The sequence below is a fragment of the Phaseolus vulgaris genome, chromosome 8 (genome assembly GCF_051622355.1).
Source record: "Phaseolus vulgaris cultivar YP4 chromosome 8, ASM5162235v1, whole genome shotgun sequence".
Lineage (NCBI taxonomy): Eukaryota > Viridiplantae > Streptophyta > Magnoliopsida > Fabales > Fabaceae > Phaseolus > Phaseolus vulgaris.
This window is the reverse complement of record NC_143505.1, coordinates 33763655-33791109: the sequence shown is the minus strand read 5'-3', so window position 1 is coordinate 33791109 and position 27455 is coordinate 33763655. Positions and strand designations below refer to the sequence as shown.

The 27455-nt window shown below is 42.5% G+C and overlaps 1 protein-coding gene and 1 long non-coding RNA gene across 2 annotated transcripts; one reads left to right on the top strand and one right to left on the bottom strand.

Moving 5' to 3' along the window:
- Positions 1–9365: 9365 nt before the first annotated feature.
- On the top strand, positions 9366–11473 carry LOC150025565 (uncharacterized). Its single transcript, XR_016515192.1, has 3 exons — positions 9366–9501; positions 9552–9840; positions 11272–11473. It is a non-coding gene; the product is annotated as an uncharacterized LOC150025565 (long non-coding RNA).
- Positions 11474–24036: 12563 nt separating this feature from the next.
- On the bottom strand, positions 24037–25794 carry LOC137825869 (C3H4 type zinc finger protein (DUF23)). The gene has a single exon (XM_068631664.2). It carries the CDS (start codon positions 25791–25793, stop codon positions 24123–24125), a length of 1671 nt encoding a protein of 556 aa, XP_068487765.2. The 5' UTR covers position 25794; the 3' UTR covers positions 24037–24122.
- Between the last annotated feature and the right edge of the window lie 1661 nt (positions 25795–27455).

Here is a 27455-nt window from a genome sequence, read left to right as displayed (position 1 = left end):
AAGTGCATTTTTGGCGTGGAGGCGGGGAAGTTCTTGGGATTCCTCTTGACTGAAAGAGGAATAGAGGCCAATCCTGATAAGTGTGCTGCCATCTTGGCGATGAGGAGCCCGGCTACCGTGAAGGAGGTGCAGCAACTTACAGGTCGGATGGCCGCCCTGTCCCGTTTCGTATCGGCTAGCGGAGAGAAAGGCCATCCGTACTTTCAGTGTTTAGGGCGGAACAACAAGTTTTCCTGGACGAAGGAGTGTGAAGAGGCCTTCGTCAAGCTTAAAGAGTACTTGGCGAGCCCGCCGGTTTTGTGCAAACCGTTGGTGGGAACCCCTCTCAAGTTGTATTTTGCTGTAATTGAGAGGGCGGTGAGTGCGGTGCTCGCCCAAGACCAGGACCAGGCTCATAAGCCTATTTACTTCGTCAGCAAGGTGCTGCAGGGCCCGGAGGTGAGGTATCAGGCCTTGGAGAAAGCCGCGCTGGCTGTGGTATTTTCGGCGAGGAGGTTGCGCCACTATTTTCACAGTTTTACAATACTGGTGATGACCGACTTGCCCATCCAGAAGGTTCTGAAGAAGCCTGATGTAGCTGGGAGGATGGTGAAGTGGGCGGTGGAGCTGTCGGAGTTCGATATCAAGTATGAGCCCCGAGGTCCGATCAAGGGGCAGATTTTCGCGGATTTTGTGGTCGAGCTCTCGTCAGAAGCAGCGCGAGTTGAGGGGGATGATTTCTGTTGGGTGCTCTCGGTGGACGGATCGTCGAACCAACAGGGTAGCGGTGCTGGAGTCATCCTGGAAGGGCCCAACGGTGTGCTGATTGAACAGTCCCTGAGGTTTGCCTTCAAAGCCAGCAACAATCAAGCAGAATATGAGGCGTTGATCTCCGGAATCTTGTTGGCCAAGGAGATGGGAGCTAGGGTGCTGATGGCTAAGAGTGACTCGCTATTGGTCATGGGACAAGTAACAGGCGAGTTCCAGGCCAAGGATCCACAAATGGCGGCTTACCTGGAATATGTGCAGGAGTTGAAGAGTTCCTAAGTCTCCTTTGAAGTGGTGCATGTGCCCAGAGAGTAGAATGCCCGAGCTGACTTGCTAGCTAAGCTCGCCAGTTCGGGCAAGGGGGGTAGGCAGAGGACGGTGATCCAAGAAACTCTGAAGACGCCTAGGGCATTTGTGGCAGACCACCTGGTTCTTCAAATAAGCAAATCGATGGAGAAAGCGGCGAGGAGTCACAGGTCTTTGACTCAGGAAACCTTGAGATCGCCGAGAATAAGAGCATGTCGGGGGGAGAGGGTAAACATGACGCAGGTCTGCGCTACGCATGAGCCAGACACGTGGATAACACAATACCAGCGATGCCTGGCAGATGGCCTTCTCCCGCTGGATCCGACGGAGGCTAGGAAGATAAAGAAAAACTCCAGCAAGTTCACAATGATTGATGGCAAGTTGTATAGGTTTGGGTTCACACACCCACTCCTGGAATGTGTGCACGGAGAGAAATGTACAAGAATCATGGCCGAGCTCCATGAAGGGATATGCGGAAGTCACGTCGGGGGTCGAGCTCTGGCCGCGAGAACCCTCCGTGCAGGTTACTACTGGCCAACAATGAGGGAGGACTGCAAGAAGTATGCACAGTGTTGCAAGCAATGTCAGCAGCACGCCGATTGGCACAGAGCGCCTCCCGAAGAGTTGAAGTCGATTTACAGCCCCTGGCCGTTTCATACGTGGAGGATCGACATTCTGGGACCTTTCCCATTGGCGATCAGGCAGATGAAGTACTTGGTGGTGGCAATTGAATATTTCACCAAGTGGATCGAAGCAGAACCAGTAGCCCAGATCACCGCACACAAGATCGAGAGCTTTGTGTGGAAGAACATCGTGTGCCGGTTTGGTGTGCCTAAGCGCCTGGTGTCAGACAACGGAACTCAGTTTGCAAGTCACCTGTTGAAGAAGCTGTGTGAAGTGGTGGGAATTCAACAGGTATTTGCATCCGTCGAGCACCCTCAGACAAATGGCCAAGTAGAGTCCGCCAATCGGGTATTGCTAAGAGGCTTGAAGAGAAAGCTGGAGAAAGCCAAGGGATCGTGGGCTGAGGAGGTACCCCGTATAGTTTGGGCGTACCACACCACCGAGCAGTCAAGAACCCAAGAGACCCCGTTTAGCCTGGTCTATGGATGCGACGCAATGATTCCAGTGGAAATCCAGGAGAGCTCGCCGAGATTCCAGAACTTTTTAGCGGAAGACTCGAATGAGGAAAGAAGGTTGAATCTGGATTTGCTGGATGAGGTCAGGGAGGAGGCGAGAGTAAAAGCCGAGCCAGTGAAAAGAAGGATTGAACGAAGGTATAACTCGAAGGTGATGCCAAGGCAGTTTAAAGAAGGCGACCTGGTGATGAGGAAGGCCCACCAGTACGAGATGGAGAACAAGTTGTCGCCTAAGTGGACGGGAACGTTCAGAATCACCGAGGCGCTCGGGAACGGTGCTTACCGCTTAGAAACTTTGGAAGGAGGGGCGATTCCTCGCACTTGGAACGCCACGCACCTCAAGTTATATTACAGTTGAAGCTTTGTAAGTAAAAACAAACGCGAAGAGTTTTTGCAAGCTTTCTGTTAAAACAGTTTGAAGGGGGCACTCTTTTTTCCCTAAGGAGGGTTTTTAATGAGGCCACCCAATAAAGAAGAGTTTTCAAAGTTTGAAGTGCTTTAGATTGCATGCTTGTTGTTACGAAAGTTTTAGAAAAAGACCTTGTCACTCCTATGTGATTCAAGGCAAGTTTGAAGATATGCTGCATGCTTTCTAAAAAGTTTTTAAGTCCCCATCGCTTTTCGGCGATTGGCGGCATCAGTTAAAGTTAAAAGTCCTCATCGTCTTTCGGCGATCGGAGGCACCAGCAACGTTTAAAAGACCTCAACGCCCTCGCGCGTCTTGAGGCGAGAAAGAGATAAAGTCCTCAGTGCATCCAAGGGGGAGGAGATGTACACCCTGGGCAAGTTGAGGCACCAGATAAAGACCTCCTCAACTTTGTGCGAGTGCAAGCGAGAACAAGTTAAAAGTCCTCAGTGCATCCAGGGAAGAAGAGATGTAATCCCTGGGCAAAGTAGAGGCATCAGATCAAGTCCTTCTCGCCGTCGAGCGAGTTCAGGCAAGATAAAGACCTTCTCGTCGTCGAGCGAGTTCAGGCAAGGTAAAGACCTTCTCGCCGTCGAGCGAGTTCAGGCAAGATAAAGATCTTCTCGCCGTCGAGCGAGTTCAGGCAAGATAAAATCCTTCTCGTCTCGAACGAGTTCAGGTACGGTGTAGAGGGTGGAAGAAGTTTAAAGGATGGCTAAGGTAGGTTCGAAGAGAACGCCTAGCTATCCGGCTTATTGTTCTGAAACTCAGGGAGGTAGAGAAGGATCCGAAAGGCGCCTCTACCCCCAGATGAGGGAACAATGGCCAAGTTATGAAGGCAAAAGGAGGCTTACATCGCCGGGACCCGATGGCGGTCAGAGGAGATTCAAGCAATGGCAAGAGTAAGGGCCCATTCTGATGGAGCAGATCAGTTGATAGTTTGATCGAGTTTGAAGCAGTAAGTAAACGATAGAATCGCTAAGTTAATTTGTTTAAGCGGTCTCTACAAGGAGAAGCAAAGCAAACAGAAAGACCACATGTGGAAGCGGAAAAATTTATAATAAAGTTGTGCCAGTTCGAATACAGAGAAAAGAAAATTACAAGCAAAGATCGTGCAAAAGAAGATAGGCAAATAAGTGATGGAGGGAAGTGGCTAATCTTCAAAAGGAACGATCTTCCCATCCACCACTTCGTTACAAATCGACACCATGGAGAGGTCGAGCTCGGGGTACTGGCAGGCGACTTGCTCCAGGGCGGCGTCGAACCCAGCGGCGAGGACTTGGGCAGAGCTTAGTTCGAGCTCTTCATTTTGTTGTTTGAGCCCCTCGGTTTGCTGTTCCAGCTCGTCAGCTCGTTTCTTCAGTTCTTCAGTTTTCCCACGAGCTTGAACGAGGTCTTCAGCAACCTTTTTGCTTTCCTCCCGCGCTTGGGCCAGCTCTGCAACAGTTCTCTTGTTCTCCTCTCTAGCTTCGGCGAGCTTAGCCACGGCGTCATCCCTCTCCTTTTTGACCTTTCCAAGGAGAACTTCCCGATCAACCGACCTCTTTTCAAGGTTCTCTACCTTGGCTGCATCCGCTTTTATTGATGCCTCCAAGTCAGCCACCTTGAGCCAGTAGGGAACCAGCTTACTCTCCAGCTCGATCTTCTCTTAAGTTAGGAGGTGCAGTTTCTTGCGTAGATCGGAGGTCTCCTTGCGTGCAACCCTCAGCTCGGCACTCATGGCGTCCTCCACCCTTGAGTGGTCAATCTCCGCCATCATCAGGTTACAAGACAGCTTTTCCGCCTCGATCCTTATCAGGCGATTCTCCTCTTGGAGTGTGGAGATATCGTCTTGAAGTTTTTTGTTGGAGCTCTCCACAGCTTTTGTTATGATAGAGGGGAGGTCTCTGCCATCACTTTGAGTTTAGCCGTGAAGGGCCCCCAGATTCCTTTGACCGCGACGGGAAGGCTTGCAGCCGCTGTTGGTGGAGGTGCTGAAGGAGCCTGGTGCTGACTCTCACCACCACCCTCTTGAATTGGTTGATGAAGTTGGGTTTCCTGGCATGGTGGTGAAGAGGGGGACTCGGTTATGAGTATGGGTGAGTTGTGAGCGCCTTCATCCCCACCTGGTGCAGCTTCAGCGATTGAGGCAGTTGAAGGAGGACCCTCTCCAGCAGATACGAATGGCGTGGAGGCGCTAGGAGGGTTCTCCATGAAGTTGGGCTCGTTGCCTTCAACCGCAGGAAGCGCAGCTGCCAAGGGCATTGCTTGGACCGGCGGTGTTGGAGCTGGGGGAGAGGGCGGTGTTGGAGCTGGGTGAGAGGGCGGCATTGGTCTTGGGAGAGCAGGTGGTGAAGAAGGTGCCACCCTTCTCCTTTTGGTAATGAGGTCGTCCTCAGTCGCCTCATCATCCTCATCCTCGTCTTCTTGAACCACTTGAGGAGTTTTCCTCTTTGGTTTCTTTAAGACGAGCTTCTTTCGTTGAGGGGCGGGCAGTGCCTCTAGAGGAGCTGGGCCTTGAGGGGGCGATCTGCCCTGGGCAACAGCGATCTCCACCACCGAGTTTGGCACGGTTTGAGAACCCGACGCCAATTTGTGGGTTCGGGCGAGCGCCCTCAGTTCAGCCAATTTGCCTTTGCCCAACATGAGATCTGCACAGTGCAAAAATATACAAGTAAGCGTGAAGGCAAAAGTAAAATATACGAGTACGGGTGCGAATGATACAAACAAATGGTGCAGGAAGTAAAAACCAAGTCTTGATCATTTTGGCGCACTTGGACGAACTTTCCCTTCCAATCTTTGTAAGATTGCTGGAAGATAGAGAGGATCGATCTCCCAGCAATTTCGTTTAAGCTCACCCAGGGGCGGTCTCCAGGATTCTTAGCCTCGAACAAGAAAAGGAAGACGTCTACCGAGGCCAGTAGTCCCAAATGCGCACACATGATTTGGAATGCCCGCACGAATGCCCAGCTGTTGGGATGGAGCTGGGCAGCAGCGATGTTGAACTCAGTTAATAATTCCCATTCGAAACGAGTGAAAGGAAGCCTGAGTTTCACCTTCTTGAAAAGGGTGGTATAAACGAAGCAGAACAACTCGTCGTTGTTCCCCTTGTCATCTGCGCAGATTGGCACGTCGGGAGGGCAAGGCAGCACTGTTAGTCTATCGTCATGCTCCTTGTGGAATGAAAGGTTGGGTTCGTACCCTTTCTTCAACCGTAGCACCGCCAACGCAGAGTTGACTGAAGAAGTCTCCTTCAGCAAAGTTGGGGTGGCCCATGGGTAGAGTTTCTTGTAGTCTGGAGTGGGAATGGGGGCTCCTCCAACGACTGGTGGAGTTGCCTGAGCAAGGTTGGGACGAGAGGTTGCAGGCCTCTAAGCCTGGGAAGAGGGAGCACCAGATGCTCGCGGTAGGTTATGCGCTTGGGATGGAGGGTTTCGTGATGAAGGATGAGGATTCGCGGTGGTTTTTGTACGAGCCATCGCGGGAACTGCAAAGGAAAAAGAAAAAAGAAAGATGAACGAAGGTTGTAGAGATCGACTCGATTGTGGACGAAGGATGAAAAACGAACGAACGAGAGTTCGTTGTGATGAAAGTAATGGAAGACGAAGCCCTAAGTTACGAAAAGGGAGGAGAAGAAGAAACAACCCACAGCGTATGCACCAGACAGATAAAGGATGATGCGAATCGGTTAAAATGCAGCAAGTATCAACAGAAGAAGTAAAAGAGGTACCTTTCGATGATCAGATGAGCGTTGAAGGGAGTTGGAGATTGAGGGAGCCGAGAAGCGCTGTGGGTTTTGCAGAGAAAACTCAGAGCGTTTTGAGAAGGCAGAGAGATGATGAAACAGTAAAAATGAAAGGGTTTAAGGGTTTTTCAAACGTTTTTGGAAGCGCAAACGACAGCTAAAGACGACCGTTGATGAAGCCACGTGTCGAGCGATTGGAAAAAGGTGTTTGGTGGAGCGTCAGAGAAGCAGAGGGTACGAGCGTTTGGAATTCTGTGCCAGCACCACGCAGATCGGCAGTGACGTGACCTCTTAGTCTTTTCCCTGGACAAGTCTTCGCTTAAGACTCGGGGGCTTGTGTACCGCCCAGGTGGTCGGAAGTGATGACGTGGCAGCAAGCTATTATATAGGCGTGTTAAACGGGGCACCTGGCTGGCAGAAGGGAAGGAAGTCGGGGGCCTCGTGTAGTCGCCAGTTATTAAGTTGGCGTGCTCCGATCTCTAGCATACCTAAACCGGCGGTCACCAGGTTTGAGATGAAGTCGCCGGATGCGAACCCAGGCGACCAAGTGATTAGAGATCGCCGAAAGAAGGACATCGCCGAAGGATCAGGGAAGCTTGGTCCAGGCTTTCGAAGCAGAGGATGAAGTCGTCAGATAGTCATTCCCTAGGTAGCCAGAGGTTGAGGTCGAGGAACAGCTTACCCGAGCATGCACGATGAAGTAAGTGAAGTAGATCATGATGGCGGCCGGCGAGACCACAGGGAAGGTGTGTATGAAGACACCCGTACTCGCCACGCAGAAGAGATCACGCTCCAAGACAGTTATGCGCTGAGTTGCTTCTTGCATAAGTAACTTAGCCAAAGGCCTGAAGAGTAAGAGGTGACGCCCAAGTCAAGGATGCTCCAGATGGTGACACGTGTACAGCTGGATGCGAGCCACGTGTCCAGATGTGTAACTGTCAGGAGAGAGAAAGTGCACAGGTATATAAGAGATTCTAACGAACTTCTGAGGTACGCGCGTTTTAGAATACTTCTTTTACGCTTGCGAGAACTTGAGTACGCTGAGAGAGAATTTTGCACGGTTCCTGAAAGTTCTTAGTTTTCTCTTAGTATTTTTTGGTGGTTCAGTCGCTGACTTGGGCGTCGGAGCGTGATCGGCCGCAGCGGCGCCGTTCTGTCTTTTGCAGGTTCTTGAGGTGAATCAAAGCGAAGGACGGAAGCTAACACGGCGCAAAGTCGATCCAGATTCGACGAGGCAAGGCTCTTGCGTCTTGGTCAACAGGCAGGATCAAGATGCGCCTCAGGGTCCTCCATCCCTGTGAAAATCACCTTGGGCCCCGTGAATGTGTTGGGGATCACCGTCTCCAGAATCGTCTATGAGAACGGTGTCGAGAATTCTCTCTGTGGAGTGACAAGCTCAGGCTCGTCTATGTCGCACCATCCGCGACGCAACTTTTCATTTGCACGGTGGAGCTCTTCATTTCTCGTCTGAGATGCCGCGAGCTCTGCTTGCATGCCCTCTTGCTCCACTTTTGACGCTGCCATTGCTTCTTGCAATCCCTGCATCATACCCATGAGTTGTTGCATGGTCATCTCTTCACTCCTAGCACGTGCGGGTCTCATTTTTCGGTTTATGGAAACCTTCCCAATTGTCGTGCAACTTGAGAACTGGAATTGGTGAACTGTACTTATGATGGGACTCATGTTTTAAATCGGCCCCACGGTGGGCGCCAAATGTTCCGGTCGGTTGACCAGGATCGTCTCTGTGCGTGACTTGTCCTTGCGAGCTAGGACACCTTCGTTCTGCTCTGTCTGTGAATACCTGAAAAGAAGTGGACAAAGGGGCGCCCTCGCAGCCGTTTGCACTCCGACGATCAAGTCAGCTAGCGAGAAACATCAAAGGGACACACCTCCGTATCGGAACACCGTGAATGGATGCTCTAAAGGTGGTCAAATAACTGAATACTGAATGCTTTCTTCCCTAATTGCTTGTGCGTACAGTGGGTGCGCGAGCAAAGCAACTAGGTTTTGTGTGTGTGTAAACTGTGAGAATTAGGTCCAAAACTCGGATCCCTGTCTCAAACGTCTAAAACCCCTTTTAAACACATCCCGCATTTAAAGCGTCTTAAAGCGCATTTAAAGCGTATAAAAACGTTCAATGCATTTAAAACCTTTAAAGCATTTAACGTGCTTTAAAGCGTTCGAAACGTAAACTAAATTAACGCGTACCTTAGCAAACTTTCGGGGAAACTGATATACCTTGATGTTTCAATGTTTTCTGCTATGTGTTCTTCTGACTTGATCACTACTCTTCGTGGAGGGCCTTACAACATCGTAACCCAACTTAGGGATAATCCATCGTCTAAGTCCTCCTTCTTGGAGTGCAACTGCGCAAGGGGTGACTTTCTGGGTGCCAACTCATGCGCCCCAACCTCTAGTCACTCACCCTAGGAGTGTATCTACCTTCCTCTCGTACCATGCACGTGGTTCTCCCCTAGGCGTGGCCCTCTCATGGGTCGTATCTGTCCCAGGGTCTCCCAGCGGTGGCGTGGGTACTTCACGAGTCAGATTACCCCTTACTGGTACTAGAACTGTGGCCTTGAAGCCACCTTTCTCTTCTCTTTATTACTGTTCTGAGGTACTGAGGCCTCTCGCAGTGTCGCCCCCTCCACGGTCTTTCCTACCCATGGGTATCGGGGGTGACATTGTCGACGCCTTGTCTTGGCAACGCCCAATCTTGGCGACGCCTCATCTTGGCGACGCCTCATCTAGGCGACGCCTACACCTGGCGACGCCTACACCTGGCGACGCCTTCAGTGGTCAACCTGTTGACTTTCCTCTCTTGGACCCCCTTGAGGGGTCCTAACACACGTTGACTTTGACTTTGGTCAACACTCGGGGACGAGACGGTACAGATAAATATTGTAGTTGTCATGAAATATTAATTACGTGAATTTGTTATATAATATTAGATTTTCTTTTATGAGTGTGTAAGAAAATTATTTTAATTAATAAGGACGATATAAAAGTTTGTATGAATGCCAGTATAAATATGGGTCCCGATTTTTTGGACAACTCTAAATGAGTTGCTCCACCATACAACTGCCAACGTGGCAAAACAAATATTATTTTATTTGAATTGTGGGGTCCAAGCAAAATCTGAAATTTAGTGTTTAGGGTGCGGTAGAATGTGAAATTAGGTTTTAAGAAAGGGGTTGAAATTAGGTTTTAAGAAAGGGGTTGAAATTAGGTTTCTTCTTCTCCACCACATCGTCTTCTCCACCACATCGTCTTCTCCACAACATCGTCTTCTCCACCACATCGTCTTCTCCGCAAGCTATTTGTTCCAAGTTCTCCGCAACCTTTATGTGCAGCGGCGTTCGTGGTCGTCGTAGGTGCATCTATTTTCAGGGTGGCTTGGCGGTGGTGTCGTCTTCGATATCCTCCTTCCACGGTGGTTGGGCGGCGGTGTCATCTTGGACATCCTGTTTTCACGGTGGTTGGGTGGCGTTCTCCTCTTGCACATCCTGTTTTGAAAGGTAATACATTTATTTTTTTCATTTGTTTATTAAGTGAAACCTTGTTGTTGTGTGATTTTTGTTGTTGGGTCATTCCTGTTATTTGTCCTGTGGTGACCCTTGTATGAGCCAAAACAGATTTTTTTCGTATAGACTGTTAAGATAAATGTACATTCGTATTTGATGTTGGGTTTACTTTGTGGGTCTTTGTGGGTTTGTATTTCACTATTATTGTAGTATTTTTTTCATAGTAGCATGTTAGGATACACAAAGAAAAGGGATTGGTGGAGCAACTCATTTAGAGTTGTCCAAAAATCGGGACCCATTTTTCTGGAGTATGACTTGATTTTTTGTGGAAAATATTTTGTTGTTGGAAATATGTGTCTTACTGTAAAAATAATGCAGAGTGTTTGTTTGGAATGTTAGGTTGATGAGGTACCAAAATTTTTAAGAAAATTTTGTAATGTTGACATGGATAAGAAAGTTAAAAAGAGAGTGTTAGTGTTAGTGTTGATGTTGGTTGGGGAGGGCACTAGGTGGGGAGAAAGTGGGTTAAATCGGTTTTTTTATATAGGCCATCAAAGTAGGATAGTGTCAAGTAACCACAATGTTCACTGAATTTAGAGGGTTGCAGTATGTTGTGTCCCTAATAGGAGTATGTGGTGACCCACATGAGACTTCTTGCACAAACTTAACTGGGGAACTTTTTCTTGAAATTTCAATGGGGAGAAAGTGGATTAAATGAGTTATTTAGAGGCTATGAGAATAGGAACCTGTGAATTAACCCCAAAATTTAGTAAAGTTAGAGACTAACAGTACATGGTGACCCTTCAGGGAATATGTGGTGACCCACTTCTTACTTCCTGCACAAACCCAATGAAACTTGTTATGGAAATATGAAGTGAGTGTTCATGTTTAGGGTTTGGGATGGGCATGATGTGGGGATAAAGTGTGTTAGATCAAGACTTTAGAGGGCATGAGTGTAAGGCAGTGACAAGTGAGCAGAAATCTAGTAAACTTAAAGGGTTGCAGTATGTGGTGACCCCAGTAGGAGTATGTGGTGACCCACATCACAGTTCCTGCACAAACCTAGCAGGGGAACTTTTTCTTGAAATGTCAATTGTGTTCATGTTGGTTAGGGAGGAACACGAGGTGGGGAGAAAGTGGATTAAATGAGTTATTTAGAGGCTGTGAGAGTAGGACCCTGTGAATTAACCCCAAAATTTAGTAAAGTTAGAGACTGACAGTATGTGGTGACCCTTCAGGGAATATGTGGTGACCCACTTCTTGCTTCCTGCACAAACCCAGTGAAACTTGTTCTGGAAATGGGAAGTGACTAAGTGTTGGTTGTAGTGGGCGATGAAGTGTGAATTGTTTCATTTTTAAAGATTGATGTTCTTTCATTGTTGTTTGGTTTTAAATAACGTATTCAATGTTGACGAACATGTGCAGACGTCTTACGTTAATGATAAAGACGATCCCAATGAGCAAGGCATACCTGAAGAGCAAGGTGTACACGAAGAGCAAGGCCTATCTGATGAGCAAGGTGTACCCAAAGAGCAACATGTACCCGAACAGGAAGACGTACCCGAAGAGTAAGACGTACCCCAAGAGCAAGACATACTCGAAGACCAAGATGGGGGAGAAGAAAAAAGTAACATATTCACCCGAGTGAAGCATAAAGCAAGGAAACATGTGAAGTCGGCTGTGATGAAATCACCATGGACTAGGTATGGAAGGGGAAAAAATGATTTTGTTAGTCATAATTGAAAGGGATCGTACATGACGTGTTTAGTACTTAAGTATGTTTATTACGAAGTAGTTGTTAAGAATGATATATGTTTATTTCATTGGGTGTAATGTGGTTAGAGAATTTAAGACATGTATTTAGCAACAACGTTGTAATTTTAGTAACTCTAATTTGGTTGGACTTTTTGAAGCTTTATTTAATTTTAATTGTCTTCCATTTATGTGGTTGAAGTGAACATATTTTTTAAATTTGAATGTATGGCAGTGTCAACACACATAAACTAAGTTCATAGAAGCTAAGAAGGACAAGTAACCAAAAAATTCACTTAACACATGTAATAAGCATTGTTCAAACATGTGCTTATAAATTATAAATACAATTTTGTATCCTTAATTACACAATAATAGTCTTCATTGTGCATGTAGCCATGTTTGTAAGATGTGGAAGTTTAAACCATCCTTGAACGTCAGATTCTATCTTCCTCCCTCTTATTCAATAACTCCAATTGTTTTGCATCTGAATATATTTTGAATATTGAAATGTGAATTATAATATTGGATATAGGACATTGTTTTTTAAGTATAGACAATTTTTGAAATTGTACCTAGAGTCGGTGGATCGCGTATTACTGGATGAGAACAACGAACTTCCTCATCAGATGGTGGACATATGTCAAATTTGAAAACCTATAGGCATGAATCAGATGGTGTACATATGTTAAATTTTAAAACCTATAGGCATGAATATTGTAACAAAAGGCACAGTTGTCTGTACTATAGTTATAATGAAAGCCACATACCTTAACAATGTTGTTTATGGTTATATATTAAGGTAGAATGTTCTTTTGATTCGAACTAAATATGACTACCTATAACAATATTAATGATTTCATGAAATATGAAATGGACTTATTTGAAAAAAAAGTTTTATGGAAGATAAATACATTCTTTAGCACAAAGACTGATCCTACTGCAATTTGTGATCCAAATTCCGGATCTTTTAACTCCTTTGCATGTACACTTGCTCTAACTGTTCCTGTTGGATCCTGTAATAAAGATGTGTATAATAGTAATTTTTTTGTTGCATAAACTGAAAGGATCGAAAGAGTACATAAGGATGTAATCTTGACGAATGTGAACAATGTATTCAGGATGGAGTTTATGAATGACACATGTACAATTTTGTTATGTAATATTGAACAATTGTTGTACATGTTCAGCCACCCACATGCAATGACTAGTTGTATATGTTTGAATGAAAGTTTTTTTACCATATTCAAAATATTTTGTAAGATTACAGTGTACATGGTTATCCCGAAAATGCGGATAATTTATTCTAAATCGATCAATTATGTGAGTAGTATTAGCAGTCATGCATTTTCCCTCAATGGTTGCATTTTAGCTTCTACTAAAAAATTGGATTGGTCCAAAATGGTAAACTGCTCAAGGGGTCCACTTTAGGTTCTACTACAAAAATTGGATTGAGCGAAAACGGGGCAGTGCTGAAGGGGTTCATTTTAGCTTGCACGAAAATAATTTAGATTGACTGAAAATAGGCCAGTGCTGAAGGGGTCCATTTTAGCTTGCACAAAAAATTTTGGATTGAGCGAAAACGAGGCAGTGCTGAAGGGGTCCATTTTAGCTTGCACGAAAATAATTTGGATTGATCAAAAATAGGACAATGCTGAAAGGGTCCATTTTAGCTTGCACGAAATTTTTTGGATTGAGTGAAAACGGGGCAGTGCTGAAGGGGTCCATTTTAGCTTGCACGAAATTTTTTGGATTGAGCGAAAATAGTCCAATGCTGAAGGGGTCCATTTTAGCTTACACGAATTTTTTTGGATTGAGCGAAAATAGGTCAGTGCTGAAGGGGTCCATTTTAGCTTGCACGAAAACTTTTGGATTGAGCGAAAAAGGGGCAGTGCTGAAGGGGTCCATTTTAGCTTGCACAAAAATAATTTAGATTGATCTAAAATAGGGCAGTGCTAAAGGGGTCCATTTTAGCTTGCACGAAATTTTTTGGTTTGAGCAAAAATAGTCCAGTGCTGAAGGAGTCAATTTTAGCTTGCACGAAAATTTTTGGATTGAGCGAAAACGGGGCAGTGCTGAAGGGGTTGATTTTAGCTTACACGAAATTTTTTGGATTGAGCGAAAATAGGTCAGTGCTGAAGGGGTCCATTTGAGCTTGCACGAAAATTTTGGATTGAGCGAAAAAGGGGCAGTGCTGAATGGGTCCATTTTAGCTTGCACAAAAATAATTTAGATTGATCTAAAATAGGGCAGTGCTAAAGGGGTCCATTTTAGCTTGCACGAAAATTTTTGGATTGAGCGAAAACGGGGCAGTGCTGAAGGGGTCAATTTTAGCTTGCACGAAAATAGTTTCGATTGATCGAAAATAGGGCAGTGCTGAAGGGGTCCATTTTAGCTTGCACGAAAATTTTTGGATTGAGCGAAAACGGGGCAGTGTTGAAGGGGTCCATTTGAGCTTGCACGAAAATTTTGGATTGAGCGAAAAAGGGGCAGTGCTGAATGGGTCCATTTTAGCTTGCACAAAAATAATTTAGATTGATCTAAAATAGGGCAGTGCTAAAGGGGTCCATTTTAGCTTGCACGAAAATTTTTGGATTGAGCGAAAACGGGGCAGTGCTGAAGGGGTCAATTTTAGCTTGCACGAAAATAATTTGTATTGATCGAAAATAGGACAGTGCTAAAAGGGTCCATTTTAGCTTGCACGAAAATAATTTGGATTGAACGAAAATAGGACAGTGCTAAAGGGGTCCATTTTTGCTTGCACGAATTTTTTTGAATTGAGCGAAAATAGTCCAGTGCTGAAGGGGTCCATTTTAGCTTACACGAAATTTTTTGGATTGAGCGAAAATAGGCCAGTGCTGAAGGGGAGTCCATTTGAGCTTGCACGAAAATTTTTGGATGGAATGTTTCTTAGGCATAGTATCATGAAATTTTGTCTTCCACGCTTTGATCGTAGTTGTTTATGTTTTACCCAAATACTTGGTAAAAAAGTTGCCAAATTTTGAACTTTAACTTAATATTGTTAACTTTAAACTTATTTTAGTGTAGCAAAATGCACAAATGTAAATACTTAAAACTTTTTTTTGACTAAGTCCAACGAACTAAGAACGAAGTCATACTTAACCACGAACGACCGTTAAATTAACCTTCCACAGTATGTGGCACATGCTAATGGATCCTTTGGGTTTGAATACAAATAAAATCATTTCTAGAAAAACCTCTCATCATAATTACAAATGATGGAAACTAATTTTAAGTGTAATTAGAAGGTTTGTTGCATCATATGGTACAACAATATCCGTCTTCAATTCTCAGCATTATAAAGTTCGCACATTGTTCAACTCAATGGAAGTGTATGTAATCCATTATGTTTCTACAGTTATGAATGCTCCTAGGATACACTAAAACATGTAATGAATAACTACACAATTGCAGAACAAACAGCTTCACATGCAACGCACTCTCAACCACCATCATTCTAATGTTCCACGAAAGTTGAACTCCCTCAACACATTTTCTCTTTCTGCATTATGTGCATCAAGGACCCAATTACAAACCATTTCTTGACGGAATGCTTGAAGCTCGTCCTGAAATTAATTTTGAAAATCAATTTTCAGTGCAGAATAAAACATATAACTTGTACTCTACTAGTGAAGGGAACAAATACGTACGTTATTGTATTCAGGCATCGTCTTCCCGTCATAGTCAGCCATACCATTCCACAGCTCAATATATTTCAAAACCAATACTTAACAATTATAACTACATAAAGAAAAGCACATAAAAATATTTACATATGAATATGCATAAAAATAACAAAAAGTTTTCATTTCAATACTAACCCGTTTGGCTGTATAGGAAGTTTTTGTTTGACTACCTTGATGGGGGGACTATCCACCCCAACCAACACACACTTCACATTTCCAGAATAAATTTGCATTGGTGTGTACAGGAAGTCTAATGTGGGTCACCACATGTTACTACTTGGGTCACCACATACTGCAATCCTCTAAGTTGAGTGAATTTGTCATCAGTGGACACTGCCCTTCACTCATGGACTCTCAAAACCTGATCTAACTCACTTTCTGCCCGCATCATGCCCACCCCAACCAACATGGACTTCACATTTCCAGAATAAGTTTGCACTGGGTCTGTACAGGAAGTCTAATGTGGGTCACCAGATGTTCCTACTTGGGTCATCACATACTGCAATCCTCTAAGTTGAGTGAATAATTGCTCACTTGACACTGCCTTGCACTCATGCCCTCTAAAGACCTGATCTAACACACTTTCTTCCCACGTAATGCCCACCCCAACCAACACGCACTTCATATTTCCAGAACAAGTTTGCACTGGGTGTGTACAAGAAGTCTAATGCGGGTCACCACATCTTCCTACTTGGGTCACCACATACTGCAATCCTCTAAGTTGAGTGAATTTTTGATCACTGGATGCTACCCTACACTCATGGACTCTCAAAACCTGATATAACACACTTTCTGCCCACATCATGCCCAACCCAACCAACACTAACACGCTCTGCACATTTACATAATAAGTTTGCACAGGGACTATGCAGGAACTATAATGTGGTCACCACATATTCCTACTAAGATCACCACATACAACAATGCCCTAAGTTGAGTGAATTTGTGATCTCTGGACACTACCTTACACTCATGGACTCTAAAATCTGATCTAACGCATTTTCTGTCAACATCACGCCCAACCAAACCAACACCAACACGCACTTCACATTTCCAGAATAAGTTTGCAAAGGGACTGTGCAGGAAGTCTAATGTGGTCACCACATATTCCTACTAGGGTCACCACATACAACAAACCCATTGAGTGAATTTGTGATCACTGGATACTGCCCTACACTCATGCTGCATACTGTGATTTCGGTATATAGATGGATAAAAACAACTCTACATACATGGATAACAACAGCTCAACAAAAAGGATATGGTGCAAACTATGTTTCTTCATATTTATTGGGTTTATTGAACGGTTATCCAACTGTATATAACTAGGGCCAAAATCACAGGAAAAAAAGTATTGTTGGAAATCATTAACCGTAAAATTGGAAACAAAAAGATCTTATTGTAGTATGACATTTTACCCCATGGGCATGTTTGGTTGCACTCTGCTGCCCTGCTTCACAGAAATAACATGTTTTATACATACAGAGATGCAAAGTCACACATTCATATTTTTACAAACATGCTATACAAAATTAAGAGCATCTCATGGTAATTTCTTAAATATAGATTACAAATTCATATTCTCATTCCCTTTTGTCAACCACACTCTGTTTTTCAGCATTTTATAACAATGATTGGTTAAAAAGTATTTACTGCTTAGAACTGTCTATGTCACATCTAGGTAACAAACAATTACAATGGCATTGGACTCAAGCTTCAAAGCTTAATGTAATGTTTATTTTGCATCAGAGTATTGACAACATGATGCCAGCTTCCACAGATTTTGGAGTTGCAATCACTTAATGACTTGGGGTTTTCTGAAACATATGTGAGATGTTTGCAGGTATGGTATTAAATTATACCTGAAAGTGTATGCCAAATGTTGAGTACTATAAAGAAAACCTTTGATTTGTTATGCTTTGTATTTTCTCAACCAATATATTACATGCTACAATGCGTGACAAATTTCGGAGGTTGTCAACAGCATGAAAGACCTAATACATATCTGTGCACAACACAGAGTTGGGGTAATAAGTAATTTGCGTGTAGTTTTTATGATGAGGTTACCCTATCGTGTTCTATTTTCAATTAATCTAGTTGTATGAAACTGTTTTAATTTGGGCTTGTGGAATTATATTCTTACATTGGCCATTAGTCTTGATGTGATTCCAATAGCCACATAGAACAAGATTCTTGACATTTTTAGGAATCACCTTGAGCTGGAAAATATAGAGGCACTTTTCTTAGAGTTGGATCATGGTTCTAAGACAAGAACTCACCAATAACTAGCACCAAATCCCAAACTCATTTGGATGAACCAAATATTGTCAAATTGAATCAACAAAGATATGAAAACTGGAATGACCGAACAGAATTAAACAACAAAAAAGAACAAGTGCTGGAAAATAGAAAAACCGAAACTGAAAAACTCAAGAACACAAAGCAACATGAACAATTGAAGAAGAAGAAAGGAAGGAGAAGAGAATGCTCATGAAGATGGAAGGAGGATGGATGATCTCGCCACTAGAAGTGTGGAATGCTCCTAGATGAGAGTGATGCCGCCACTTGAGGACTCCATTGATCCATCAAGATAAGACTAGAGAAGAAGGCTCCAAAAGCTCTCCAAAGGTCACTCAAAATTTGAGTAGAGTTTTCTTAGATTAATTCCAATCTCAATTTTACAAAGAGAGCACCTCTATTTATAGCCTAAGGTGCTGAAATGTAAGCTACAAAAATTCAAAAAAAACTCCCTCCCAAAAAGCTTCTAGAATTTGCGCCTAAAACAAGGCATGAGGAAGGTGTGATCCTTTCTCTCACTTTGGCACCTCCTTATTTACTCCTACACCTATCTACTAATACACCCCCCTAAGACTCTTAACTAAAGACTAAAAGATGTTTTAACAATAGAGGTTTCCAATGTTTCCCTCTAAGCACCTTTCTAAACAATATTTATTTAAAACTTGGCCTTGCCCTTCATGCGATGGTCTTTGGGCTTTTATGGGTTTTGGCCTTCTTGGGCTTGGGCTTGGGCTTGGGCTTTATCTTTTGCAAAGATTAACAAGAAAAACTTTAAATGTGAAGGCGAATGATCTTGTTCTTCATTATAAAAAGCCACCTTTAGTTGATTCTCATCATACTCCCCGAGTTGGAGAGAATTCGCCCACGAATTCTGAATCCCTGCATATAACAAAGTCAATGTACTTTTACAATCAAAAGAGTAAGACAAAGGAATACATGACTTAGTAGAGGGAATCAAAGGGATTGCAGAAAAGGAGGTCCTATGAATCAACCAAGTTGGAAAAATTTGTTTGGGAATGATGATATTTTTTGGAAAAAGACCTCTTAAATGGTGAAACCCATTAGGAGGTATGAAAAAATCATCCCTAACATATTTTAACCAAGGTGGTGTTGAAATAGGAACCTTGGGTAATGAAAAAGATAAAGAAGAAGAAGACCTTGGAGGGTCCATTTGAGGTATAGCACGAGTCAACATGATGGATTTAGAGGAGAAAATGGTGTGACTCGGTGTAGTACTTACTTCTTTTTCTTTCTCATTTTCTCTTTTAGTTTTCATTTTTATTTGGTCCTCATGAACCTCTTTGGGAGAGAGGGGTTTTAATATAACCTTGCGCCCTAGGAAGGAAAAAGACATTGTATTGGATAGGCCATCATGTAAAACATGTCTATCATATTGCCAAGGCCTTCCTAAAAGAAGATGAGAAGCTTCCATGGGCACAACATCACATAAAACCTCATCTTTATACTTTCCTATAGCAAAGTTAATGAGGACTTGTTTATTCACCATGATTTCACCTACTTCACTAAGCCATTGTAATTTGTAGGGCTTGGTATGAGAGATAGTGGGTAAGGCTAACTTCTCCACAACTCTTGTACTAGCCACATTAGTGCAACTTCCCCCATCAATAATCAAGGAACATAACTTGTTGTTGATAAGACATCGGGTGTGAAAAATATTTTCTCTTTGAGTATCATTCAAAGATTTTGGAATTGTGCCCAACATACGTCTTACCATCAATAAGTCACCTTCACAAGGACTTTCACTCTCATTTTCACTTGATGGTCTAGAAGGTGAAGAATGCCTAGGTGAAGTGGAATCATGCTCACTAACTACAATGCCTTCATGCATGTACATACTTCTTTTAGAAGGGCAATTAGCAGCAATGTGACCATATCCCAAACATTTAAAACACTTTTGACTAGACGATTTAATTGGGGATTTAGGCCTAGAAGTAGATGGCGTAGGATCCTTGGGTTTGAAAGAAGAATCTTTGGAAGGATGATTAGAAAAAGAATTTTTGGTTCTCCAAGACTTGGAGTAGTATCCATCATTGGAAGCATTTTTGAAAGAGTTTTTCTTAGCAAGTTGGGCTTCCACCTTCATTGCAAGATGAACTAAAGAGCCCAATGATGAATACTCCTGTAACTCAACAAAGTCTTGAATATCCTTCCTAAGACCACTCACAAACCTAGCAATCATAGCTTCCTCACTTTCCTCTAATTCAATTTTAAGCACAAGCGTTTCTAGCTCTTTATAATATTCATCCACATTTAGCGTGCCTTGTTGAAACCGTTGGAGTCTCAACATGAGGTCTTTCCTAAAATGTGGGGGCACAAATCTAGCGCGCATTTGATCCTTTAAAGAGTTCCAAGAGTCCACGGGAGGACCCTTGTGATAGATAATGTCCTTTACAATTCCATGCCACCATTTCATGGCATAATCACTAAACTCTAGGGTGGCTAGCTTAAGCTTATGCTCATCTTGGATCTCATGGATCTCAAATATTTGTTCACACTTAGCCTCCCAATCTAAATATACATTAGGATCACTTGAGCCATTGAAACAAGGAAGCTTGACCGAAGGTAGCCTAGCCTTTGCATCTTGGTAGTAGCCATTGCCATAGTTTGGTCTCTCCCCTTGGTTGTGATGTCTATGTCCAAGGAATTGGGGTGGAGTTCTCCTTCTCCTATGGTCATCTTCACGGCCAACATCATTTGAAGAAGCTCTTGAAGATGGTCTATGAGAATGATGTCCATCATGGATAGAAGGAGATGGTCTAGCTTGTTGGACCTCCATCTTTTGCATTTTCTCCTCCAACCGTCTAATGGTTCTTTGAGCTTCATGTAATTCACCAAGGATTGAAGCTTTGGAAGGAGAATTCTGCTTGTAGGATGCATCACTTGAAAATCTAGCCATTTGTAATTAAAAAACAGCAAACACACAAAAACAACAAACAAGTTAAAAATTAGCAAAAACAGTGAGCTTTGGCAATGAAACTGCCGAAGTGAAATGAAGCTGAAAAAAGAGATCACTCTCAAAGAAACAATGTTCTTGCACCAATCTGATCTTGAGGCCTTGGAATCCTCAAATGAAATATGTCAAAGCAAGCACACCAATCTTAAGAGCAAACCACCACAAAACCAAAGAAACAATAAAGACAAACAAGAAAAGGTATAAGCAAGGAAAGGTAATTGCAAAAGGAATACTATATGTAAGACAAACTCAAAGAGTAAGAATGAAAGACAATCAAGAAAATAAAGAACTCAATGAGAAAAGTAGGCACACAAAAGAATACCTAAGGAAAAGCACTAGAGTAGATGAAGAAAACAAAAAAATATTAGCTACTGGAAAATTTTTTTTATGCAAACTGTGCTTGATATTCACTGATTTAACTGGAACGTTGTAGAGCGAACTGGATTATGAAATTTATACCACAGAAACTTCAAGATGTTAACTCAATAATGGCACTGGAATCAATTAAAAACAGTAAGCCAATTGAGAGAAATAAATTTTTTAAAATCACTGCCAGATTACCGTATTTTTTTCGGCAGGAATGTACACTTTTTTTATTTTATTTATCATTTTTTGTGTACTTCATATTTTTGAATGATTCTTTTTTCTATTCTTTTATAACACTTTGAATATCTCAAATCCAGAATTTCAGAATTTTACAGTACGTAAATCAGTTGCAATAAGGAAAAACAGTAAGCACTTTTTTTCAGAAACAGAGGAATCCTAATAGGAATAAAAAAACAGAATGATGAACTAGCAAAGACATAATAGAAAATGATGTATTGGAACTTGTATAGGTCTAGAATACAAGTATGAACTCAAATCTAAAAAGAAAATGCACAAAGGATCAACATCAATTCAGAAAATTATATGACACCAAAGCAAGAAACAATCAAAACAATAAAAGTACTACTAGAAGTAATGACATATATGGAATAACATGACTAAGACAAAACTTGACATGATTCAAAAATTAAAAGACACATCACAAATTGTAACAAGTGAAAGGAAGCTTAAGGTAAACTCTAGGAAGGATAATGCCATTCCAAAAGAGCAACCATACTCATAAGAATTATGAGTGCCATAAACCTTTCCACAAACACTTGGAGCAAAAGAAAAACAGCAAGAATACTCAATTAAAATTCTAAAACAGAAACTTAAATTGCAAGAAATTAAAGAGCTCTTGAAATAAAGTGCACACAACTCAACAATTAAACAAGAATGAACCTAAGACTCATGATACCACATGATGTGATTCCAATAGCCACACAGAACAAGATTCTTGACATTTTTAGGAATCACCTTGAGCTGGAAAATATAGAGGCACTTTTCTTAGAGTTGGATCATGGTTCTAAGACAAGAACTCACCAATAACTAGCACCAAATCCCAAACTCATTTGGATGAACCAAATATTGTCAAATTGAATCAACAAAGATATGAAAACTGGAATGACCGAACAGAATTAAACAACAAAAAAGAACAAGTGCTGGAAAATAGAAAAACCGAAACTGAAAAACTCAAGAACACAAAGCAACATGAACAATTGAAGAAGAAGAAAGGAAGGAAGGAGAAGAGAATGCTCATGAAGATGGAAGGAGGATGGATGATCTCGCCACTAGAAGTGTGGAATGCTCCTAGATGAGAGTGATGCCGCCACTTGAGGACTCCATTGATCCATCAAGATAAGACTAGAGAAGAAGGCTCCAAAAGCTCTCCAAAGGTCACTCAAAATTTGAGTAGAGTTTTCTTAGATTAATTCCAATCTCAATTTTACAAAGAGAGCACCTCTATTTATAGCCTAAGGTGCTGAAATGTAAGCTACACAAATTCAAAAAAAACTCCCTCCCAAAAAGCTTCTAGAATTTGCGCCTAAAACAAGGCATGAGGAAGGTGTGATCCTTTCTCTCACTTTGGCACCTCCTTATTTACTCCTACACCTATCTACTAATACACCCCCCTAAGACTCTTAACTAAAGACTAAAAGATGCTTTAACAATAGAGGTTTCTAATGTTTCCCTCTAAGCACCTTTCTAAACAATATTTATTTAAAACTTGGCCTTGCCCTTCATGCGATGGTCTTTGGGCTTTTATGGGTTTTGGCCTTCTTGGGCTTGGGCTTGGGCTTGGGCTTTATCTTTTGCAAAGATTAACAAGAAAAACTTTAAATGTGAAGGCGAATGATCTTGTTCTTCATTATAAAAAGCCACCTTTAGTTGATTCTCATCAAGTCTTGCCTGCAAAGTGTTTCAAACAATTATCCTCTACTAACAACAACCTCAAAGCTCAACATGCAATAGATGCAGGAAATGGAGCACATGTCAAATGTTCATGGTCTCCCAACTTATACAATCACACTCAATAAGCTGATGGACTCTAAAAATCTTATCTAACGCACTTTTTGCCCACATCATGCCCACCCCAACCACATATTCCTACTAAACCCTAAACCAACAATTACCAAACTCGTTTGTTTAACGATTAGAACATACAATTTATATGCTCTAACTTCATCACTGTGAAAAAAATTTATCAATTTTATATCAATGTGTCTAGTAATAACAACAATACCAACAGTTCAACATTCAAGGAAGAAAAGCTTCAAACTTCCTTCAACACGAAACTCAAACTAAAATTGAATCAAAAGAGGCTCTACAACAACATCAAAATCACACAACAATGTTTCACTTCATAATAAATTGAATCAAAAATATATTATCTTTATCACCTAACCACCATGAAAAGAGATGGAGGGTGTCCACCGAGCAAACACCGGTCGACGACGACAACGAAGAACAAGACCACGGAACCACGACACAGGAAATCAATACAACAACAAACTGCAAGAGGGAACGATGCACTGGAGAACCACGAGACCTTTGCGAAGAAGAAATTCAAAGAGGGAACGGTGCACTGGTGAACCACGGGACAAAAAGAAGAAGAAATTGAAAGAGGGAGAGTTCAGCCACCAAAAGAAGAAGAAATTGAAAGAGGGAGAGTATCGTAACCCTAATGGAAATTTGAACCAAAGATTAAACCTTTTCAAAAAAAAAATTGTGGACCCCACAACAACAATTTAATATTTATTTTTTTGCCACATGTGCAGTTGTACACTGGAGCAATGAGATAAGCGGTTGTTCAACCAACATTTTCCTATAAATATATAGTACTCGAGAGGAAAGAGGTGCAACTTTAGAAATGGAAAGAAGTAGGCAAACTCATTATCATTGGTCACTTGCAACAACAACTTTGGAAGATGATAATTTGTTTTTGTTTCAGTATTTATTTAAAAATAGTAATTGTTATTTGAAGTAAAACAGGAAAAGCAATATTTAAAATGGTTAAGAGGCTATAATTTTGCTATATCTATGTGGAAATAAAAGAAGAAATTAGTAAAGTAATTATGTGTTATCTAGGAAGGGTTTAGGGTATTAATCGGTGGAAGAGGAAGTTAATATAAAGTTATGAAAAACAAAGAAAAGGAAAATGGAGAAAGAAATTTATAGTCCTAAAGAAATGGCTGTATGATGATTTTGTCCTTTGGTCTTCGCCTCTTTCTGATATGATGGTGAAACTCAGGTTGCCAAGGCAGAAGATGGGTGCGGTGATCTAAGAAATGCCTGAAGACCCAATTCCTCAAACCGAAATCCTTAACCTCACAAAACCGGTTGGCCCAGTCAGCAGGTTCAACCGCTTTGGTCCCTAAACCAGGTGCTCTATCCCTAGACCCAGCATTTTGCTTTTCCTTCCAATCTGCAACATAAGTTGCCACCCTCCTATAGAACTTCTGCTTAAACACTTTCCACACTTGGTACTTGTAATGGTTAATCACAATCTTACTTTTGTCCGCATCCACAGCCACAAATGGCGCACTTAGATGGAAGTGGTGCACTACATTGATCAAACTCTGGTTCAGTGCCTCGGGTCTCACTGTGCTCTTGTGCCTCTCACTTCCACTTAATCGACATGTGTACCCCATCGCTACGCCTTCTTTTGGTACTTCTCGCCGCCCCGAAGGCCCAAAACTATAACACAGTGTCCTAATCTCACCAACGTTCTCTCCGGGCTTTGCATGCTGCCAAATCACATCGGACAAGCCCCCTTTCATCCTTATATGGAAGAACTCATCCACGTCAATAAACGCAACCCACTTGCACGAGGACCGTGCCCGCAGGGCACAATGCGCAAACCCAGCTTCTTGTGTCTTCACCCAAGGCCACAGGTGTTGCGATATGTTGTAACCAACTCTTTGTAGGAAATAAATCACGTTTTCTATATCATCATCGCTGTTGTTGTCGTAGACATACCAACGTTGGACTCCGATTTTCGCATGGTACATTACCCACTCTTTCAAGAACCGAGCTTGGTTGCGGAGCATGGTGCATATACAAATCTCATAAGCCTTTTTCTTCGGCGTATTGTGTCGTGCACAAAGCCCAGGACGAGCTATGGAAGGAAATATTACTGTGTCTCTCGTCTGAATCGTCACTTTGATGGAGTGGGCCTGGCCTATTAAGATGCTTTTTGGTGTTCTGCACCTTATGATCTCCTGTGCACCTGATATGACCTCAGTTTTAAGAAAGAATTTGGGTTTGGTGAAATCCCAGCCGTAGATACACTGGAATCTGGAGGGTTCTATGAGTCTCTCGGGTCGAAGATTGAGGCCCTTGACGAAGACGAGGGTGGTGTTGTCGCGGTCGAAGAGGGCTTCGTACACGAGTGGGGTCCAGTGGTGAGTGGATGAATCTTTGGTGGGAAGGACGCCGTCTGATTTTATGAAAATCGAGACCGTGTTGCCACGCGGAGGGAGCGCGCACCGCACGATCTGCTCGTGGAGGCGTGCAATGTGGAGCTGAATGGGCGGCTGAGTGAGCCTGGAAGTTGAGTCGGCGGAGAAGTAGAGGCAGAGAAGGTCGTGTTTGCTGTGGAAGCGGAAAGAGGGAGGGTAGTTTAGGAAAATGAGAACCTGGTCGGGAAGCATGACGGTTTCGCGGATGGTGATTGTGGCGTGAGAGGTGGTGGGTGGAGTTTCCCATCTGAACAGGAGCGGTGATTGTGAGTCGTTGAGGGGGTAGAAGAAGAGGGTGGTGAAGAAGATGGAAGAGACGAGCAGGAGTAGGGTAGACCAGAAGAGCGCCCTCCATGAAACGATGCCGTTGCGCTTCCTACGTTCTTTCATGGCGGGAGAGTCCCCAATGCTCTTTGTGTTGTTCCTTCATGTCATTCATTTTTTACCAACGAAGAAGGATTTCTGTTTTTCTTTGTCTCCAGGAACAAGAGAAGACGAAGAAGGAGAGTAAATAGCGGGCATTGAGAGGAAGAAAAAGAGAGACCATATTTCCTCTGCGTTGTGCCGTGTATGTCGGTGTCTTCAAATCCTGCGTTACATGCACATCATCTTCTACTAATTACCCACTTTCAAATGCTTTCTCACTACATCTCTATTCAACACGCCACAAATATTTCCTTTTTCTTTAAATAATTGTTAAATTATCACAAATTTACGTTCAAGCTCTAAAAACGATTCACTTCAATTTCCTAATACAAATCAATTTTATACAATCTTCTAACTTCATAAATCATATATTTAATAACTCAAAATCTAAATATTAATATATTATTATTTTAATATCTAATACACAATTTATATTGTATAGCCTTTATGACAGATATATTCTCATAAAGTATGTAGTATTATCTTTTTCTTATGAGAACAAAACATACTCAAAAATAAATTATTTTATATGAATATTTTTGTTTCTTTAAGATATTCATTAAAATATTAGCTAACTATTCAAAAATGCATAAATTTTAATAAATACTTAAAACTAAAAATTCCCTTCACGATTTATAATGATATTATATATTGCAAGTTAACTAAAATTAATATAAAATAAAATAAATTATTAAATTAAAATCGATAGACACTAGCTTAATGGATTAATGAATATTCTTTTATCATCCTTTTCTATCATAGAGCTTTCTTGATGTAATTTGATCCTGCCGACAACTCGAGCGTGGAGGAATTGCCTTGTCGCTTGCTTGACCAGCCTCTGGCAACTATGCTATCTGCAGCAACACTCTTAGAACCTCCTCCTTGGGAACTCCGAACGCAACCTGCAAACACACAGACGGCGCCTCTAGCGGCCGTTTGCACTCTGACGCTCAAGTTAGACCACAGAATCACTAGAAAATAATGTGTGTAAAAAACAGTGTGTATTTCTCTCTGATCCTCTTTTTATCCCCCTCTGTGTCTGTGCCTAACAGAATTCTGCTACGCTGTCCTCTGCGCGTGTCAGAATTCTGTTATGCTTTTGTACGAAAACGTACCACAGTCAGGGTCGTGGGTGTCTGGGTTTTCTGCCTGTACCTTTCACGACACGGAGTGCACCTTTATCTGGGTCGCGCCCCTCTCAGACAGTGACTCGTGGAGGCATGCAACTCGCATCTAACCGTTCACGTGCCTCCACCTGAAGGGCTCTAGCGCATCTCTTGTGCGCCTAAGTTATTCCCTTGCAGAGTAACTTAGCGCGTTTCTTCCATCTGGGTGAAATCGCACATTCCCAGGAGAACGCCAAGTGTGGCTGGACTAGGCACACTCACCAAGCATTGCTCTCTGCATACACGATTTCCCCTTCACGATGCCATGCACGTAATGGGTTGAGAGAGTAACCAATCACTGACCGGTTTACTGACTCCCTCAGGCCACTCTCGTACACGACTATACCGACGAGGAGCTCTTCTTTCTCTGAGGTATGATCATGCGAGGTCCATGCGTAACGCTCTCGCTAGGAATCTCAGTCCCAATTTAACTGCGTGTAACACGAAACCCCGATGACTG